This window comes from Fringilla coelebs (assembly GCF_963513975.1).
Source record: "Fringilla coelebs genome assembly, chromosome: 10".
Lineage (NCBI taxonomy): Eukaryota > Metazoa > Chordata > Aves > Passeriformes > Fringillidae > Fringilla > Fringilla coelebs.
The window spans coordinates 24,579,551-24,599,956 of NC_140036.1; the positions used below are offsets into that span (position 1 = coordinate 24,579,551).

General features: G+C 58.0%; 1 protein-coding gene across 2 annotated transcripts in view; it reads right to left on the minus strand.

The window, feature by feature from the left end:
• KCNAB1 (potassium voltage-gated channel subfamily A regulatory beta subunit 1) overlaps positions 1 to 20,406 on the minus strand; it is a 57,717-nt gene that overhangs the window by 19,961 nt on the left and 17,350 nt on the right. For both annotated transcript variants that reach the window (XM_084212069.1, XM_084212070.1), the window contains exon 2: positions 3,915 to 3,958. In XM_084212069.1, the coding sequence (XP_084068195.1) occupies positions 3,915 to 3,958 (44 nt within the window). The remainder of the gene's footprint in view (positions 1 to 3,914; positions 3,959 to 20,406) is intronic.

Sequence of the window (20,406 nt, forward strand, 5' to 3'; positions counted from 1 at the left end):
CCCTGCTCCCTTCCCTGCAGTCAGGGCCCATCACCTCCCTGAGGTCAAGGCTCTCTCAAAACCTGCAGCAGCCACAGGCAGGGTCCCCCTGAGCTGCACAGGTGAAAAACAGGACCTGGCTTTCCCTGGATCAGAAGCACAGGCTGGATCCAGCCCCAAGGAAAGAGGCTGGCAGCAGCCCAGGGCCAGGCTGGCAGGTTCCCCGTGGAAGGCTCACCTGGAGCAAGCTCATCCAGGCAGGAGGGGAAAGCTCAGCCCAGGAAGGAGCAGGACCCAGCCCTGGGATGTTCAGGGAAGCTCAGCCTGGCTGAGCAGCCCCAGCTCCACAGGAGCTGCAGGGCCCCAGGAATGATGCTCAGCCTCTGCTCTGAGGGGCTCAGGGCCCTGCCAGACAACCCTGGCAGGAAGCATTGGCAGCATCCCCGGCAGGAGCCAGCAGAGGAGCTGCTTCCCCCTGAGCCAGGAGGAGCAGGGTGTCACCGAGGGGTCCCTGCTCTCAGCCCTGCCCTCCTCGCATCTCTGCCCCACTTCCCCTCCTCCTCCTCTTCTCATCCCGCAGGATGAAGCACACTCCCACCTTGCTGGGATTTTGCAAGGCTTTTGAGGAAGACTGCTGAGCCTTCAGAAACTTTAGTGAGCCCTAAATTAGATTTTCATGCTGCAGAGAACACAGGGAAACACATTTATCTTTTGGGGAAGCGCAAGAGAGAAGGCATTTAGGAAAGTCAGATAAGCCACAGCAGACACCTGGGGGATCTGCAGAGGGACAGGAGGGACAAGGGGGAGGGTTTTAAACTGAAAGAGAGGAGATTTAGATCAGATATTGGGGAGAAATCCTTCCCTGGGAGGGTGGGCAGTGCCCAAGGCCAGGCTGGACACTGGGAGCCCCTGGGACAGGGGGAGGTGTCCCTGCCATGGCAGGGAGAGAACAGGATGAGCTTTAAGGTCCCTCCAACCCAAACCAACCATCCAAAAGAAAAGGTGCTGTGCAGCAGGAGAAACACCTGCCCACTCCAGGGAATGTGGATTTCTGGATTCTGGGTTTCAGGCTTCCCAGCTCCCCTCTGCTGCACACAGGGCAGGGGCTCAGGGCTCCCTGTGCTGGAGCAGGAGGGGGTGCCCTGCAGCCTCCCCAGCCCCTGCACAGCTGCACTCACAAAGGCTCAGTATATTTAGATGCTGCTGCAGTTCCACTTGAAATCAAAGAAAAGCTCTGCAAAACAGTCGGGTTTTTTTTCTTTTCCTGCTGCTACTTCCTTTCCGTGGCTTTCTCCACCACCACACCAGCAGCACTTGGGGAAGCTGTGAGGCTGATAAATGAAACTGATAAATAAAGTCTCTGCACAGACCAGACGAGTCCTTTCCAAGGCTGGGGCTATTTTAACCAGAAGAGCTCTTGGCAGAGCCCTGCTTCTCCCACTTGTGCTACAGGGTGACTTTCACAATTCCCTGCAGTTTGAACCCAAATCCCAAGGGGCTGCCAGCTGCCAGCCCTGGCAGGGATGATCATGCAGAGCCCCCCAGGTCCTCACCTGCCCCAAGGCAGCAGCACCCCCTCACCTTGGCAATGCTCACCTGGGCAGGTGACCCTCTGGAACTTATCCCAAACACTCTCTGCTCTCACAGCTTGTGCTCTGCCAAGCTCCTGGTTTCCAACAAACAGCCCCAAGGCCTTATTTTTCTGTCTGAACAGCCTGAGCAAAATAATCACAGAATCATGGAATGGTGTAGGCTGGAAGGACCTCAGAGTTCATCCCATTGCACCCCTCTGTTGGGCAGGGACACTTCCCAGTACAGCAGGTTGCTCTGACCTAATAATAATAATAATGATAATAGAATTGTTAAATAATAATATAATTATTATTCTAACTGGACTTCTCAAAGAAAATTCCAATAACTACCAAGCCAAATTGCAGGATGGAAATTTCCTGATGACTAAAGCCAAGCATGCCATAGGTTGTGAGTCCAGGGACAGCAGTGTTTCCCTGAAGTGTTTCACAGGTTTAAAGCTTGCTGCAGACTCCTTGGATTTGTGGGTACATCAATTGATTTAAATACTCTGAGTAAGTGCAGAATGAACCTTGCCATCTTAGATTCGTAATTAGCTTAGATTCATAATTAAGCGACTGTTGTGCTCACAGCAAATCCTATTGAGTCACTTTATAAATGTTAAATTAGTCAACTGATTAAGGCCTGCTATTGTTGTGTTGATGGAGCATTGCTAAATCCCCCAGACCGGAGGCACTGATGGGGCTGAGGCTGAGCCTGGCACTGGGGCTGCTCTGAGCCCCGGGGCTCCAGGGCAGGGTCTCCCCCCTGCTCTGCCCCCCACCCTCCTGTGACCAGCATCCACTTCAACCACTGCACACCGATTTTAACCTGACTGCCCTCCACGTGCTCTGTCTAGGTAGCAACAAACCAAAATGTGCCATCAAACTCTGATTGTATAAACCCATACTCAGCCTGGGCTCGCTGCTACCTTCCTCAGCCATTCTTGGAGGAACCTGAGGCGGTGCCTCCCCTCCCTGGGGCAGCACTGTGACCCCAGGAAGCAGGAACGGGGCTGGAGGGGCTGTGCTGGGGCAGAGCCTCCCTCCCTGGGGCTCCTGCACATCGCAGGGCGGCCGGCACAGCTCAGCCTCCTCCTCCTCCTCCTCCTCCTCCCTGCAGGGCCGGGCGTCCGTCACACAGCTCAGTCTGGGTCCCGGGGCTGCACTTCAGAGATTTCTCTGAGAAAAGGCAGCAGGAGCTCTCCAGGAGCCAAGCAGAGCCCTTCCCCAGGAAACAGCACACAGGGGGATAAAGCTTTGGTACAGAACTGTGGGCTTCTGGAGCAGGGGGAAACAGGGCACACAGGGGAGGGGAGGGGATGGGAACTGGGGTGGGAACTGGGGGGGGATCCACGGGATGGGAACTGGGGTGGGAGCTGGGGTGGGATCCACGGGATGGGAACTGGGGTGGGAGCTGGGGTGGGAGCCACGGGATGGGAACTGGGGTGGGAGCTGGGGTGGGATCCACGGGATGGGAACTGGGGTGGGAGCTGGGGTGGGAGCCACGGGATGGGAACTGGGGTGGGAGCCACGGGATGGGAACTGGGGTGGGAACTGGGGGGGATCCAGGGGATGGGAACTGGGGTGGGATCCACGGGATGGGAACCACGGGATGGGAACTGGGGGGGGATCCAGGGGATGGGAACTGGGGTGGGACCCACGGGATGGGAACTGGGGTGGGAGCTGGGGTGGGATCCAGGGGATGGGAACTGGGGTGGGAGCTGGGGTGGGACCCATGGGATGGGAACTGGGGTGGGACCCACGGGATGGGAACTGGGGTGGGATCCACGGGATGGGAACTGGGGTGGGACCCACGGGATGGGAACTGGGGTGGGACCCACGGGATGGGAACTGGGGTGGGACCCACGGGATGGGAACTGGGGTGGGACCCACGGGATGGGAACTGGGGTGGGACCCACGGGATGGGAACTGGGGTGGGACCCACGGGATGGGAACTGGGGTGGGACCCACGGGATGGGAACTGGGGTGGGACCCACGGGATGGGACCCACGGGATGGGAACTGGGGTGGGATCCAGGGGATGGCATCCACAGGATGGCATACACGGGATGGGAACTGTGATGGGACCCACGGGATGGGGACTGGGGTGGGACCCACGGGATGGGATCTACGGGATGGGATCCACGGAGTGGCATCCACGGGGTGGGAACTGCGATGGGACCCATGGGATGGAGCTCTGCCCCAGCCCAGGCGGCCCTGGCCCTCAGGGCTCCTGAGGATGCTCCATGGCATCCCTGCAGGCTGCTCCTCCCAGGCACTGGGCACACCCGAGGGTTTCACAGCACAAACCCTCCCACAGCTCCCCCGGAGGGCTGGGCTGGGCACAGAGGCCAGAGGTACTCACCCAACCCCAGGCACGACACTCTCAGCCCAGACTTGCCAAGGTTTCTGGAAGTAAAAGAAAATAATTAGGAAATGCAGTTCAGCCCTTGAGGGACACACAACACAACCCCACGGGGAGCCAGCAGCTGGAGGGGACAAGCCACAGCTTTTGCCCAATGTGTGTTTTCTTCCAAAAGGGGCAGATCTCTCACAGTGGGACCTGGGCACCCAGGCTGGGGAGGGGTGGATGTGCTGCCATCCTCCTCCTCCCTGAGTGCTCAGGGCTGGCAATAAACCCAGATCAATTCAGCTGTACCTCACACCCACCATCAGCTGGGGTCCCCCAAACATTCCCTGCCCTTCCTGCTGAGTTCTTTGAAGCCAAATGAAATAAAGCAGAGGGAAAAGCCCTGCTGGCCCCTGGCAGGGCCAAGGGAGGGCTTGGACAGCACAGCCAGGCTGTGCCCTGTGCTTCCAGCCCGTCCCATTTCCCACACTGGATTTCCTGGCCGTGTCAGGTTTTCATTCCTACAGCAGGAGGACCAGCCCAGCACCAGCCAGACCCTGGGGCAGGACTGCCCACCCTCCCAGCCCTCCAGGACCCCTTAACACAGTGCTGCACCCAAAATTTAGTGCTGCTAATGGGAATTTCAGATGCTGGGAGAGACAGGAACCTGACCTGCAGGTCTGTTTGAAAGGCTGCAGCTGCATCTCCAGCCCCACGAGCCCCCAGGCTCACAGCACAGCTAGGGCAGCCACTGACCTCTTTTTCTGTGTGTGTGTTCTATTTTTTCTTCTTTATTCCTTTTCTAGTTTTCCTTCCTTTTTTCCCTTTTTATTTTTTTTTCCCATCTTTTGAGTGCAAGCACAGCTGGAGCCTGCCCACCAGCAACACAAATCCTCCCCATCCTCCTCCTCCTGACTAGAGGCCTTGGGAGGTTCAAAGGCAAAGCCCCAGAGCTGCAGCACCGAGGGCAGGAATCCCAGACTCCCAGACCCATGGGATGGGGATTTCTGCATTCCTTCTGGACACAGCCCACCCAACCCATAACACCCCTTGGGGTCAAGTGCTGCTGCTCATTCTCTAACAGCTTCCAATTATTTTACAGGTTTTTAATCCTGTTTCTCACTGACCTGATCTTTGCTGTTGAAAGTCTGTGGGCACAGCTCAGCCATGAACTCCTCTCTCCACATAAATACCTACACATACACCCTTTATCTATATTTGCAAATATATATATTATGTACCCCCTTTGCACATATGCCCTTTAGCTCTATGCATATACATCTCCTTTATGTGTAACCTTTTATGGAAATACATATACCCTTTAAATCTATATAATTATGGACACACCCTTATATACACCCCATTTATATCTACACACAGAGATATTCCCAGTATCTATGTGCAAATACAGATCCTCTCCACCCTCTATATATCCCTGTATGAGTAGGAACACACGGTGTGAGTGCATCTCTGGGGTGTTTCCCTGCATTTATAGGATTCACCCCCTTGGCAGTGGGATCTGCTGCAGGGTGTCAGCCCAGACCTCAGTGATGGCCCTGTCCTTCCCCTGTGCCACCACACCAGGGCTGCTCCCTCCCACCTCCAGGCAGCTTTTGGGGTAAAACACACCGGGTTTGCTCCAGGGAGCAACATCCAGCTCTGTGAAGAGCCCGCTCAGACAACAAATCCGGGCAGAAATGCTGTGTTTGGATTTCCAGAGCTCTGCCATTTGCTCAGTGCACACCTGACCCGAATATTTGGGAAATTGATGCTGGAAATGCCAAATCCCTGCAGGGCCAGATCCCTCTACAAAGGGAGCTGGGAGGTGCTGGGCAGGGGGATTGCTGAGCCCACGGCCCAGCCTGGAGAGCACCCCCAGGTGTGCAGGGAGGCCCCACCAGCACGGGGAACTGGCCACACTGGTGGGAACTGGCCACACTGGTGGGAACTGGCCCCAGCACAGACCTGGTGCTGTGTAAGAGCTCACTGAGCCCAGCCCTGCTTCCTCCTGCAGAGCAGGAATTTGTCATTCAAGACCTGCTTCTCCTCTGCCTCCCAAACCAGAAGAAACAAACCCACACAAACCCACCAAGCAAATACTCACATCTATCTCCATCTACACCCGCTCTGCAGCACCCAGGAGGATGCAGATGGAGATAGAGCAGACAGACAGACACACAGACAGACAGACACGTGCCTGAAGCTGCACAATTGCCAAGTCAAATCAATGGGCTGTCTCCAAGTAACGGGGCAGTAAAAGCTCTTTGTGCTTCCCTTGCACTAATTCTGGGCTCGGGGACAATGAGGCAGCTCCGTGCCTGCAGCTGAACTGGCAGCAGCCCCACAGCTCCCGAGGATGGCTGTGCTGGGAGCAGGGCCTGGGAGGTGTTGGGAATGGGGATGGGAACAAATCCCAATCCATCAGGAGCATCTGCTCTGGCTGTGCACAGCTGAGCATCCTCCTGGGAAGCTGCTGGGCGCCTGTGCCAGCGAGCTCTGGGTGCTCACCTGGAGCTGCTGGGCCAGAGGGGCTCCAGGAGAGCTTGGGGCAAGGGGGAGCAGCTTCCCACAGCCAGGGGGTGAGTGGGATATTGGGAAGGAATTCCTCTCTGCGAGAGAGTAGCTGTTAGAGAGGACAAAGCTGGAGCCTCTGGTCTCTGAGGATGGTTTGCCTGGCCAAAGCAGCTGATTGAAAGTCAGCTCTGATCCGTCCTCTCCTGGTTTCCATTAGCACAGCCATCGTGTGCTCCTGCCGAGAGCCCCCTGTGCTTTGTGCTGGCTCTGCTGCCACAGCTCTCTGCCCAGCACACAGAACACGGGGTTTGTCTGTGCTGGAGAGGCCTCAGAGGGGATGGGGCAGGGAAAGGGCAGCAGGAGAGGTTTTGGGGCAGAGCCCCTCTCGGTGCCCACAGCAGAGCTGTACAAACCTCCTGAGGTCACCAAAACCTAAAAGAGAAGCACAGCAGCAGCCACCTCAGCCCACAGAGCCACAGGGCACTGCTCCAGTCGGGGAGAGAAGGGACACCCCAGTCCTCTGCTGTTTGTAGCTCTAAGACGCATTTTAACTTCACTTCAAATCCTTCCAGCCTCCTTCTCCAGGGAGAGCCTTGGGAGGGACAGGTGAGCACAGTGCCCTTGTCCTTGGCTGTCCCCTGGTCAGTGGCACTCACACAGTGTGTGCTGGTGAGTGCCACTGACCAGGGGACAGCCAAGGACGAGGGGACCTCAGCCCCCCGAGAGCCCCACTCTGCAGGCGGGTCTAACCGGGCTGGGTCTAACTGAGCCGGGTCTAACCGGGCCCCGCTGTGCTGGCACCACCCAAGGGTGGCATTTCCCTGCCCAGCAGGAGCCTGGGCTGGCAGCAGGTCCCTGCAGCACAGCCTGGCGAGCAGAGCCGGCTCTGAGTCACAGCAAACACAGCCTGCAGCCTGGCAGCCGCTGAAAGCAGCCCGGGGCACCCAGCAGGGCTGGCATCTCCCTGGACTAGGCTTTTCCTCGCCCCGGGGGATCCTGGCGGGCTGGGGCAGGAGCCCTGCAGGGAGCCGGGGCTGCGTTCCCAGGAGCTGCTGCCAAGCCCCGCCAGAGCCGGGAGCCAGGCAGGGAAAAGGCTGGCGAGGAGCGGTGAGCCCAGCCCGGGACTCCCTGCAGGCAGGATCCCAGAACGGCACAGCCACAGGGCCGGTCACCCCCTGCCTGGGACAATCCCAGCCGTGCTGCTCCTTCCTCATCCTCACCCACACCAGGGCCTCCCTGCCCACTGGGGTTTGCCCTGGGATGAGCTCAGGGTTCTGCCCCGTGGGCACCAGCGCTACGGCCGGAGGGGCAGTTCCAGCTGCACAGAGACCTGGAAAACTCAGCTCAGCTGCTGCCAGCCCTCACCAGGCTGCAGCAGAGGGCACAGCCCCTCCCTGGCAGCAGGGATCCCATCCTGGGCTCACAGGCTCTGATCCACTCGCCTGTGACTTGTCCCAGCAGACACACGGCTCCTCAGCCCCCGTGGGGACCACGCCTGGCTCCCACAGAAAAACCACAGCCCAAACCCACCCACCTGAGCCCTTCACACACGGCAGCCTGCTGCTCAGGAGAGACACTTGGGCTCTGCTGCAGAGCTGGATAAGCCCGAGTTAATTGTTTTGTTAAATGGAGGGGGCTCAGGCGCTGACACCAGCCTGTGCAGGACAGGGAGGCACCAGATCCAGCCCTGAGGACACACCCAGAGCTGCAAAAGCCTCCAGCTTCTCAAACCTGGGGGAAAAGCTATCATTTTGCTTGTCAGCCACCTAACTGCGAGGAGATGATGGGCAAAGCCAAGGAAAATCCTACAGAGATGCACCCAGTTGGGTGTGCTGGGGAGGGAGAGCTCATTCTGTGGCCAAAGAAAGCACCAGGGTCCAACATGCACACTCAAGGTCAAGGTGACCATTTTTGGCTTCAAGAGCCCTGGGGTTCAACATCAGAAAGGCAAAAGTGGCACAAAGGGGAAGGCAGGACTAACACATCCTGCAGCAGCACAGAGGTATCGGGGATAGAGCCTGACAGCCAAAAGATGGGGGGAAATACCACAGGTTTTCAAGACTCTTTTAACTAAAGTCAGTGTTACACACATAATCCAATCTTCAACCAGGGCCACATTACAAGGAAAAATCCCCTGGGATTTGTTTTCACCCTCCCTTGCTCCCAGGGAGTGGGTGCTGCACAGAACCCTGCCTTACACCAGCAGTGCCCAGCCTGAACCTCCCCTGGCACAGGGCAGCAGCCAGGATCGAGCATGACATGGAAAATTCCCAGCCCTCCTTCTGCCTCTTGCCTCACCCCATGCCTCCTTCATGCTTTTCATGGGAATTTGGAGCTGAATTATTCCCTGGGAAGGGTAAGTGCTGAGTGTGCAGGCAGAGCCGAAGGAGAACTGAAGGAATTGTAATTTATATATGTACATAGAGATGTGGATGAGCCCGGAGCTGAGAGCTCCCAGGGGAGCAGGCACAGGATCCTGGGGAGCCAGGAGAAAGGAGAACTGGAGAGCAGGGGCGTGGGGAGGATGAGGCCCAGCTCTGGCAGAAAAATCGAGGCTTTAGGAGAAAAAGCCCAGCGTGGTGACATCTGTGTGACCACAGGGACAGCAGAGCCCTGCAGGGGGACACGGGCACTGCCAGAGGGGCAGAGCTAAGAGGCGCTTCGACCAAAGGAAAGAGAGAAAGCAGGAGTGAAACATCCCTGCAAAGCGCCCCGTGCCACAGAAAACAACTGTAATTAACGGGGCTGTAATTAACGCGGGAGCAGGGGGATGGTGAGAGCCCAGCAGTGGCACAGAGTGCTCTGTAACACTGGCTGAGGGAGCTGAGGGACCCAGGAGCTGTCCCTGTCCCTGCAGGGCCACCTCCATCCTCCCAAACACAGCCCAGCCCCAGGCAAACCCCTCTGCCAGCAGCGGGGAAGGGCAATTCCCCTCCTGGGGAAACCTTCACCATCCATGTCCCAATTCCCCTCCTCGGGAAACCCTCACCATCCATGTCCCAATTCCCCTCCTGGGGAAACCCTCACCAGCCACCTCCAATTCCCTTCCTGGGGAAACCCTCACCATCCATGTCCCAGTTCCCCTCCTGGGGAAACCCTCACCATCCATGTCCCAATTCCCCTCCTGGGGAAACCTTCACCATCCACCTCCAATTCCCCTCCTGGGGAAACCCTCACCATCCACCTCCAATTCCCCTCCTGGGGAAACCTTCACCATCCATATCCCAATTCCCCTCCTTGAGAAACCCTCACCATCCATATCCCAATTCCCCTCCTGGGGAAACCCTCACCATCCATGTCCCAGTTCCCCTCCTGGGGAAACCCTCACCATCCATATCCCAATTCCTCCCCACCCATGTCCCACACCCACGGTGCATCAGCCCAGCTGCTGCAGGGCACACGGAGCTGGAAGAGCAGCACAAACCCCACACAGGCACACAACCAACACCCACCCCCTTCCCTGGCAGAGATTTATGGCCTGAGACACTTGTGCCTCTTAATTACCTCGTTAACCTACAATGGTTCCTGTGTCCTTCAGGGACAGAGCGATTACAGCACAACACATTCCCTTACCAGGTGGGGATTTGTTTCCCTTCACTGTTTGGAGCAGCCACAGTTTGGGTTTGGCCTCTTCATTTAACACTCCCCAAATCAACCCAAACCTTCCCTTCCCCTGCAGCATTCCCAGCTGGAAGGGATCAGGATAACCATCCTATCTGATTGTTTATCCATCCATCCATCCATCCATCCATCCATCCATCCATCCATCCATCCATCCATCCATCCATCCATCATGAGACAGAAAAGGAGAGGTTTTTCCCCCTATGCAAACCCAGAAGTTTTAAATAAAATCTCTGCAATAACACATACAATGACTAAAACATTTCAGAGTCCACACCCACAGAAGAATCTCCAGGCTTGGGAGAGCTCCACAGAATTCAGATAAAGCTGCTTTTGGCTCCTTCCAAGCCCGGTTTCATTGCCCTGCGTCTGTGCCTGTGCCCACAGCAGCCAAACTCTACCAAAATAAAACCTGAGGGGATGGTCCCAGCACAGCAACCCGGGGGCAGGTGACCCCCAGGGGACCCCTCACACACCCCCTCGCAGTGGGGGGATGCAGCCAAACTGGGGAAATCATGGCACAGCTTTCTGATATAAACTGCAGAGAGTTTGTCTTATTGCTACAAAAATATGAAAAAAAAAAAAGTAAAAAAGTCACTGCTCCTGACGCTGGTGGTGGGAAAACAACGTTGCTTAGAAACATCCCCATCAGGGCTCCAGAACCGCTCCTTTCTGTGCAGAAAATGAATAAAATATGTAATTTATTCCCTGAAAAAAGAGGCTGCTTCAAGAGACACCAAAATCCTGATGGAAGCAGAGACCCTCCCCAGCTCCCTCTCCCGCTGCAGCTCATCTGATGTCCCTTACCTGTCACCTGTGGAGTGGGGACAGTGACCCCAGCTCCATCCCTGGCTCCTGCAGGGGAAAATAACAGAATCCCAGCCTGGTTTGGGTTGGAGGGACATTAAAGCCCCTCCAGTGCCCCCCTGCCATGGCAGGGACACCTCCCACTGTCCCAGGCTGCTCCAGCCCTGTCCAGCCTGGCCTTGGGCACTGCCAGTTCTCTGGGCAGCCTGTGCCAGGGCTTGGCCACCCTGTGAGCAAAGAATTTCACCCAACATCTAATTTAAATCTCTCCTCCTTTCGTTCCAACTGCTCCCCCATGTCCCATCACTGCCTGCCTGTGTCTAAAGTTGCTCTCCCTGTGTTTTACCCTGGAAGATGTTTAGCGGTGCTGACACCTCGGGTACATCCATTTGTCACCATCCATCGCCTGTCCCCACGGTGCCACCTTGTCCCCACAGTGCCACCTTGATCCCCACAGCATAACCTCATCCCCACAGTGCCACCTTGTCCCCACAGTGCCACCTCATCCCCACAGTGCCACCTCCTCCCCACAGCAGCCCGTGGCCCCGTGGGGTGCCCAGAGCAAGGCACCACGTCCCAGCCAAGGTTCCTTGTGTGGACAGAGGTCAGGACAGCTCCAGGCCACAAAGCTGCAGCACAGGCAGAGAATCAGAATCACAGAATGTCCTGAGCTGCAAGGGAGCCACAGGCATCACCCAGTCCCAGCCCTGCCCTGCACAGCCACCCCAGCAATCCCACCTGTGCACCCCTGGGAGCCTTGCCCGAATGCCCCTGGCTTGATGAAGTTTGGATGTTTATGCAGAGCATCAAATCTCAGGGGTTTTTTACCTCTGTTCCCAACTGCTGAGCAGCACAGACAAACACACAAAGCTGCAGCAGCTGGACCAGCGTAGGTGGCCCAAGTTGTGCAAGCTGAAAACACAGATTTCTGCTCTCACTTGAGCACGTGCATCCTTCACTTTGCTCTGGCGTTCAATCTGACACCTGCACCGTGCGGCTGCGCTCGTGTTTGCTGCTCTGCGAGCTGCTGTGTGATCTCCTACCTGTTACAGAAATGAAAGGGAATTGGATTTGGGTCACGTGCTGCGGTGGCAGTGCAGCGAGGGAGCCACTGGAGCAACGCTGCCTTCCTGCTCTCAGGGCAGGAGATGGATCACAGGACCCTAAAGATGATCCCACTCCACCCCTGCCATGGCAGGGACCCCTCCCGCTGTCCCAGGCTGCTCCAAGCCCTGTCCAGCCCGGCCTGGGACACTTCCAGCCCGTGCCCAGTCCCAGGTGTCCCTCTGTGCATCCTCCTGGCCCTGCTGCAGGCAGGAGCAGGGATGCTCAGGGTGGCTCAGTGACAAACCAGGGAACTGCTGCTCGTGCAAGAACTGCAGGGCTGTGCTGGTGGGCTGGGAAGGCACGGGGGGAGGCAGGAGGAGGCTCCTGGGCAGCGGGCACCCAGCCCAGGTGTGGATGGCACAGGGGACGAGCAGGTGCCTGAAGGGCATCCAGCCCCCGTTCCCTGGCTCCCTCCTCCCTTCCCAGCTCCCCTCCCCACTCGCAGGGCCACCGGCTGCGTGGGTGGTCGCCTCAGCTGCAATTCCCCAGCGCTTTCCCGGGCTGAGCGCTCACAGAAGTTGCAGATGACGCATTAAATGTAGATAAGGCAGAGGAGATGGCCCCGAGCCCGCCCGGAGCCGTGCCCAGCCGGGCACAGCTGCCCGGGGACCCCCAGAGTTGTGGGGTCACCGGGGGGTGCCGGGGCCGGGGTTTCAGGGGAGCAGCTCCTGCCCAGGGCCCGTCCCAGCGCGTCCCAGCGCATCCCAGCGCATCCCAGCGCATCCCAGCGCAGCCCACGGCGCTGCCCCCGCCGCGCTTCGTCACCGGCCGACCCCGGCTGCGAGGGAAAAAAAAAACCTCTTTGTCATTCTGCAGCGAGGCTTTTAAAGTGCAGGATTTCAGACGGCTGAGGGGATTACGTGATCCGTGCAAAAAACCCTTGATGGAGTCAAGTTACTGCCAGAAATAAGAGGAGCAGGGAGAGCTCCATCCCATCCTGGCAGCCCCCAGTGTCCCCTGGCGGTGCCCAGCCCTGTGGGGCTCCTGGGGACGGACACAGAGCCCTGGGACACGCCCTGCCCTGCCCTGCCTGCTGACCACACCCCACTTTTTGGAAATCAGTGTCCGAGTCACGCCTGCGTGCGGGGGGCGCAGCCACCAAACCCCACAGGGCTGGAACCAGAAATGCCATCTGCCCCCCTTTCCGTGCCACCTCACACCCAGAGAGGCAAACTAAAACCAGTAAAACCTGTCAGGGGGGCGGTCTTCCCCATCCCCTGGCCCACCTTGGAAAGCCTCAGTCACCGAGCTGAAGTGGGTGATCCCGGGGAAGGGATCTGAGCAGCCCCAGGGTAACTCTGGGCTCCCAGCACAGCCCAGGGCGGCTCCATCCCACTGGAATCCAGGAGCACCCTCAGGGACAGCCCAGGAAGGGGAGAATCCCCTTTAGAGGGACAATTTATCCTTGCAACAATATTTAGGCAAAGGGGATTTGCAGGAGTTGCTATAAAAACAGGCAGCCTGAGGTAGGGGAACTACTGGGAAAAATAATGGAATTTATGTTTTAACTACTGCACGGGACTTTTGCTTTTTAACAGAGAAAACAAATTATTTGAAAGATTTGAAGAATTGCTGAACAAGGGCCTGGAGTGACAGGGTAGGAGGGAATGGCTTCCCACGGCCAGAGAGCAGGATGGATGGAATATTGGGGGAAAATTACCATGTTGGACAGGGCTTGGAGCAACCTGGAGAGTGGGAGGTGTCCCTGCCCATGGCATCCCTCCCAACACAACCCACTGTGGGCTGGTTTGATGGCTCTGAGAAGCAGCTGCAGCAGTTTGCCAGCCAGCACAGCTGAAGCTGTTTTTCTGTGTCAGTTTTTATGGCGAATTCAATGCCAAAAGGAAAATATAGGTATGCCGTAGAATTTTTATGACTTCATCCTCAAAATATCTCCAAAGCAGCTTGTTTACATGAAGGGCACGTTCTCCTGGTGGCTCAGGAGCTCTGAGGGGAGATCCAGGAGCCCAGCCCAGCTCTCCTGCCCTGCACCCCCCGTGGCAGCCGAGGCTCCACGTGTTGCACCCAGCTGCATTTGAGCTGCTGTGGGCCCTGCACAGACTCTCTTAGCAATCCTGAATTTTGTAACCAAAACCAAGGATAAACCTGCTCCAGGTTCCCTCTTGAGGAGCTGCCAGGGACAGGGCACCAGGACTTCAATGGGGGCATCCAGGGGCTTCAGGACCTTATTTTCCATAAGCTTCCTGCTTCTCTCGCTCCTCAATCAGTGTGCCACTGATTATTTCTGTTCTGGACAGAGCTTTGCCAATGAACATCTCCCAAAACTCGTTTGCAGAGCCCTGAGGGAGCACAGGGCCGGCCCAGAGAGGGATCAGGACACCAGGCCCTGCTCCCCTCCTGCCTGAGCTGGGTTTATGGTGCCACCAAATAGTTTGAGAAACAAATTCCAACACGTTTGGATGCTTCGAGGAGCAAGTCCCACCCAGGGCATTTTCCTTTCCTCAAAGACAATTAATTTCTTAACAAACACATTCTACAGAAGGCGTTCTGTAGCGTTAGTCTGAAATAAAAATAAGCACGCTCAAAATTCCAATTGGATTTTGCCAAAGCAGCCAGGCTAAAATAATACATTTGAAATGTCTTAAACTGTGCGCTTCCCAAGTAATTAAATTACAGCCTTCCTGCACGACGGCTTCTCTCCCATCCATTTAAGCATTAGATTAAAGCTGTCAGGCAGCCTTTAGATGGAAAATCCCAGGCTGCAGGGAAGGGCCTGGCAGGAGGGTGGAGCAGGCTGAGTTTGAGCAGCCACCAGCACCAGCCTGGGAGGTGCCCCACGCAGGGGACAGCCACCCACTGCCACTGCCCAGGCAGGGGACACGGGCCTGGGGGCACACGAGTGGCACTGCTGGGACAGCCACTCAGGGGGATGGGGACAGAGAGCTGCAGGTGATGGGGACAGCACCCGTGGGTGACAGGGAGAGTCATCCATGGGTGACAGGGACATCCAACCGTGTGTGACAGTGACACGCACCAGCGGGTGACAGGGACACCCACCCACACTGACAGTGACACCCACCCACGGTGACAGTGACACTCACAGGTGACAGTGACACCCGCCCACGGGTGACAAGGGCACCCAGGGGTGACAGGGACACCCAGGGGTGACAGGGACACCCAGCCGTGCCCCCGTCGGCGTGGGCGGCTCCGCGGCGCAGCCCCCGCAGCTCCAGGGCGTTATTTAAAACCTTCCTTCAATCCCATCGCTTCCCTCGCACAAAGCCGAGCCGTGGGAGCCGTGCCCTGGAACCCAGCCCTGCTCTCCCGAGCTCCCCTCGGGATTCCAGAGGTGCCCGGTAACCCCAGTGCCACCTGCACGGCGGGCAGGGCTGTCCCCAGGGCCACACCGGGCTGGGAGGGGCAGGGCAGGGACAGCCGGGCAGGGACAGCCGGACCGGGCAGGGACAGCCGGGCAGGGCAGGGCAGGGACAGCCGGACAGGGACAGCCAGGCAGGGACAGCCGGACCGGGCAGGGCAGGGACAGCCGGACAGGGACAGCCGGACCGGGCAGGGCAGGGACAGCCGGACAGGGACAGCCGGACAGGGACAGCCGGGCAGGGCAGGCACCGCCCAGCAGAGCCAGCTTTGCCTCACCTGGCACCTGGAACAGGAGATCACCTGCGGTGCTCACACCAGCCCGGGCACCCATTTACCATGAAATCGTGGAATCGTTGAGGTTGGGCAGAGCTGGGGGATGGCAGAGCCAGCCCCAAGGCAGCAGGGCCAGGCAGGAGGGGCCCTGCCCAGCCCCGGGCACTGCCCTGGGTTTGGAGTGGAGCTGGTTTGGAATGTGTGTCCAAACCTCACCCTGCAGTGTGGTTAGAGCAGAGAAATCCGGACCCCACCAAAGCCCAGCCTCACCTGGGAGCTGCAAACTCCCGGGGAGCCCCTGGGAAGGTGAAAGCAGCACAAATCAGCAGATTTTGTTTACTCAACTGGTTCCTTTTCCTTCCCCTTTGAGTTATTCCTGCCTCCTTTGTAGCCATTATAAGCTACAGTCCTGGGGGGAAAAGCATTGTGAATTCAGCGTAAATCCATTCTGTTCACTGGATTAATCTTAATTTGCAGCAGGAAAATGAAGATCAGACGATGAGCCATAAAAGTCGGCCTGATGCGGAGAGTACTGAAACAATATGGAACTCGTTACCAAAATAATTGTGCCATTTGCATGCGAGAGTTTAAAACTGCTCATAATTGCAGCAAGACTTAAATAAACCACAATTTCCTAAATATGTGAGGTAGTCATTATGGTTAATGCTTGGAAAATGAAACGAAGGGAGAAAAAGACACAGCTCCTGGAACGCCGCTAAGAAATACCTGCTTCCACCGACACCCCTTGGCGAGCACAAGACTTAACCCAGAATTCCCAAAGGAATCGTGCAGCCCAAGGTGACCCGTGCCGTGTCCCAGCCCATCGGGCCGGGCTGCTCTGGGCTCCCGAGCCCGGTCCGTGGCAGGGAGTGGGACCCGGCTGCTCTGCAGGGCCACTCCAGCGCCGGCCGCTCCGCGATGCCCCAGCGGGAATTGGCATTTTCACAAAAGCCCTTCTGCTCCCAGCCCCGGCTGAGCGGGAGGGACGGAGGGACGGAGGGACGGCGGTGCTCGCTCCCTCGGACCCGCCCGGGGCCCCGCAGGGCTCTCCCCGGCCGGGATCCCTCCTCCTCTGCCCGCGCTCGGCAGCTGCGCCAGGAACCCCTCCTGGAAGGGCTCGGGGATGTTCCGCGCAATCACAGACTCACCACCGCTTTGGAAGGGACTCTAAAGCGCTTCCAGTGCCACCCCTGCCATCCACCCCAACCCTCCGCTGTCCCAGGCTGCTGCAGCCTGGCCTGGGGCACTGCAGGGATCCAGGGGCAGTGCCTGTGCCAGGGCCTCCCCCCTTCACAGAGAACAATTCCTTCAAAAAACCTACTCTAAATCTCTCCTCTTTCCCAGGGGATGAGGAAGAAAGCAAACTTTACTTCTCGAGGTTTATCTGCCCAGATCACCTTTACGTAATTCCAATGTCAGCAGCTTTTGTTCCACAGATTCTTCCCTGTACCTTCATCCCCACACGCTCCGCTGCCCCCAGATTTGCAAACAATGCTGGGGAGGAACACAACCCTTTTCTGCCCTCCCTTCTGCTTTATTCCCTTGTTTTTCGGCTCTTCTCTTACAAACGTTAGTAACACCTCGGGAATGAGGGAAGATTCTCTCCCCCTTGGGTGGGAAGGATGGGTTTCACCTCGGGGGATGGTGCCCGGCCCCTCCTCACCCTGCCCAGCTCCCCGCAGTATGAACTCCACCACTTTGCCTTTGCAGATGAAATTTTTGTTTAGGCTCGCGCCGCAGTTAATGGTCAAAGCTGCCTCCATCAATTATGGATGAACACAAATAGATAGTTGTGCTCTGTAAATTGGGCCCCTCGTGCCCATGCGCGGGCAGGGCTCGGCGAAAAGGGTTATTTGTGAACTGCTGACGGCCCCAAATCGGCCCCGCAGCGGCGGGGCCCGGCACAGCCCAGATCCCGGCACAGCCCAGCTCCGGGCACATCTCAGCTCCGGGCACATCTCATCTCATCACAGCCCAGCTTCCAGCACATCCCAGCTCCGGGCACATCCCATCACAGCCCAGCTCCGGGCACATCTCATCCCATCACATCCCAGCTCCCAGCACATCCCAGCTCCGGGCACATCCCAGCTCCGGGCACATCCCAGCTCCGGGCACATCCCATCACATCCCAGCTCCCAGCACATCCCAGCTCCGGGCACATCCCATCACAGCCCAGCTCCCAGCACATCCCAGCTCCAGGCACATCCCAGCTCCGAGCACACCCTGGGCACAGAGCATCCTCCTGGGTAGATAGGGTGCTCTGGGCAAGGTTTGCAGCGCTGCAGCTGCGATGGAAAGCGGTGGTATCAAAGAATAGGGAAATTCTAGAATGGTTTGGGCTGCACGGGACCTTAAAGACCCACTGCCAAGGCATCCGCAGCCTCATTGTAAAAACTTCTTGCTGAGATGTAATTTAAAATCTGAGAACAGGCTGGCTGGTGCCAGTCTCACTTTGAGAAGTTGTTCCTGCGGTAGCAGCGCCACGTCTCAAACAGCCCCCAGCACCATCTTAATGAAAAGAATTTTAAGGAAGATACGGCAAATTAGGAGAGAGGAGAACCGGGGCTGTGACCTCTGCCTGACCCAAAGCAGGGGAGAGCCGGCCTCCGTCCCTCCTCCTGGCCGGCACATCCTTTGTTTCCGGCAGCGGTGCGGCAGATTGCAATTTCCCAAGCCAAGCGTGGAACTACATCATTTTCAAAGAAAGGCTTGAAGTGATCCCAGATATTCCCCCCGAGCACACGGGACGGCTCCCCAGCGGGGCCGAACTGGAGCATTAAACAGGATAAAGCAGAGCAGCCCTCTGCCCGTCCGCCTGGCGCAGGAGGCGGCAGCGAGGCCGTGCCCGGCGGGGACAGCGGAGGCGATGGCTGGGAGCCCCCGCCCGGCTCCTGCCACAGCCGGCCGGGGAAGATGCCAAACGCAAAGCTCGTTTTGCGAAGGCAGAGCCGAGGTTTGCTCAGGTGAGCGCCGCGGGGACGCACCTGAGTCCTCGCACTTGCAGCTGTTTCCCGGCGAGCGCGTTTATTCCCGTAAACTTTTGCCTTTCATATTCCAATTCGCTCCCCGAGCTGGAGCGAGGCCAGAAACATGTCACTCGGTGAAAAGCCCCCGAGCTGGCTCCTCTCCCGCCCCCACCCCTGTCACAGGCGTAGTCGCTGTCTCTCCCTTTTACATAATCGCAGCGGATGGGGAGCGCTGGCACCGGGGGAGGCGGCCGGGCCCGGAGCATCCCGGAGCGGAGCGGGAGCTCGGGGCAGCCCTGCCGCGGGGGCGGCGGCAGCGCCCGGGGGCGCGGGGGGGCGGCTCTCGGTATTTTTAGCGTGGATCGAGGGCCAGCCTGGCTGGGGTGGCATTTGGAGCAGCTCGCGCTGCAGAGCTCAGCATCAAGGACATAATTCAGGCATAAAATGAATTGGGAAGGACTTCAGCTTCAAAATGCGAGGGAGCTGAGGAGTTCGCAGAATTATCGTCGCAGCCGTTGGGAAAAGCCTTTGGCTCTGGATTCCTCTCGGGCTGAGGAAGGGGTCTCAAGGTGAACACGGAATTCCAGCTCCCCTGGCTGGAAGGCGCCTCCCCACCCTAAGGTTACCGAGACTGGCAGCGGCGCAGCTCAGCCCGAGGGTTGCTCAGCCATTCCTCCAAATTCCCCTGCGCTGCTTCTCCTGGGGAGAAATCAGCTCTGCGCACGGAGAGATCCGCGAGCAGAAACAGAGATTAGTCATAAAGATAAAACCTCAGCCTTGTCGCCAACGAGCTGCTATTCTTGGTGCAGCTCCCAGGTCTGGGGCAGACGGAGCGCCGGGGCTGTGAGAACTCCGGTGGGACAAGCCACCCTCACTCCCAAACCTAATCCGGGAATAAGGCAGAAAGGACTCCCAAAGGCCCCACTCTGGAGGCTGCAGGAGCAAGGAATTGCGATTCTCCGGGGTGTTGGTACTCTGGGAGAGAGCCGGGAGCCCGGGGAAATCAGGGGATAAGTGCTGGCAATTAACACACAGCGTCCCTGGAGCCAGCGAGCGAGCGTGGCTTGGGAGCGGGTCCCGTCTCTGAGGGACACCATCAAAGACTCGTCTCCCACAGATGAGGAAACTGAGGCATGATGCCTTGGATGGGGCTGCCAGAGGAGTCAGGGGTCGCAGGAGCTGCTGGCTGCCGCTGCTCCGCTGGGAAGGTGGTTAAAGGACAAGTTACACTGATCCTGCATGTCCTGTCTTTGGACAAAGCCCTTTGCCATGCCCCAAGCACTGCCCTCCCCACAGCCTGGGAGCCAGGATTCCCCTGGACATTGCCCCTGCCAGGATCCCCCTGGAGGGACACTGCCCATGCCAGGATCCCCCTGGATGGATGCTGTCCCTGCCCTGCCACCCCAGCCCCCCGTCCAGCTGGGAGCTGGCTCCAGGAGACATTTATTAACCAGCAGCTCTGCCCTGGCCACGGGCTCACTGAGGGCTTCTGCTGCCAACACCAGGGCAGGAGGCTGCCACGTCCCTGCTGGAAGTTGGTCATGGCTGAAGGACAGGGACAAGCAGCTGGAAAGGCCGGGCTTCCACTTGGGCAAAGCCTCCCTGCCACTGATCAACCCTCCAAGGAAACCACAGAAAATGACATCTGAGCACCCCATCCACGCTGCTTCCAACCCCTGCAGCTCCTGGAGAGTGAGCACAGGCATTTCCTGGGTTGCAGGATCACCCGGCCCTGGCTGCACCACGCCTGGATCCGGGAGTGGCTGCTGAGCCCAGAGCGGCTTTGCAGGCGGCCCAGGACCCCAAAGCAGCATTAACACGAAACTGCATCCTGCAGCTGCCCTGGGCAGCTCTGGGGGCACGGGAGCCCTGGCAGGTAT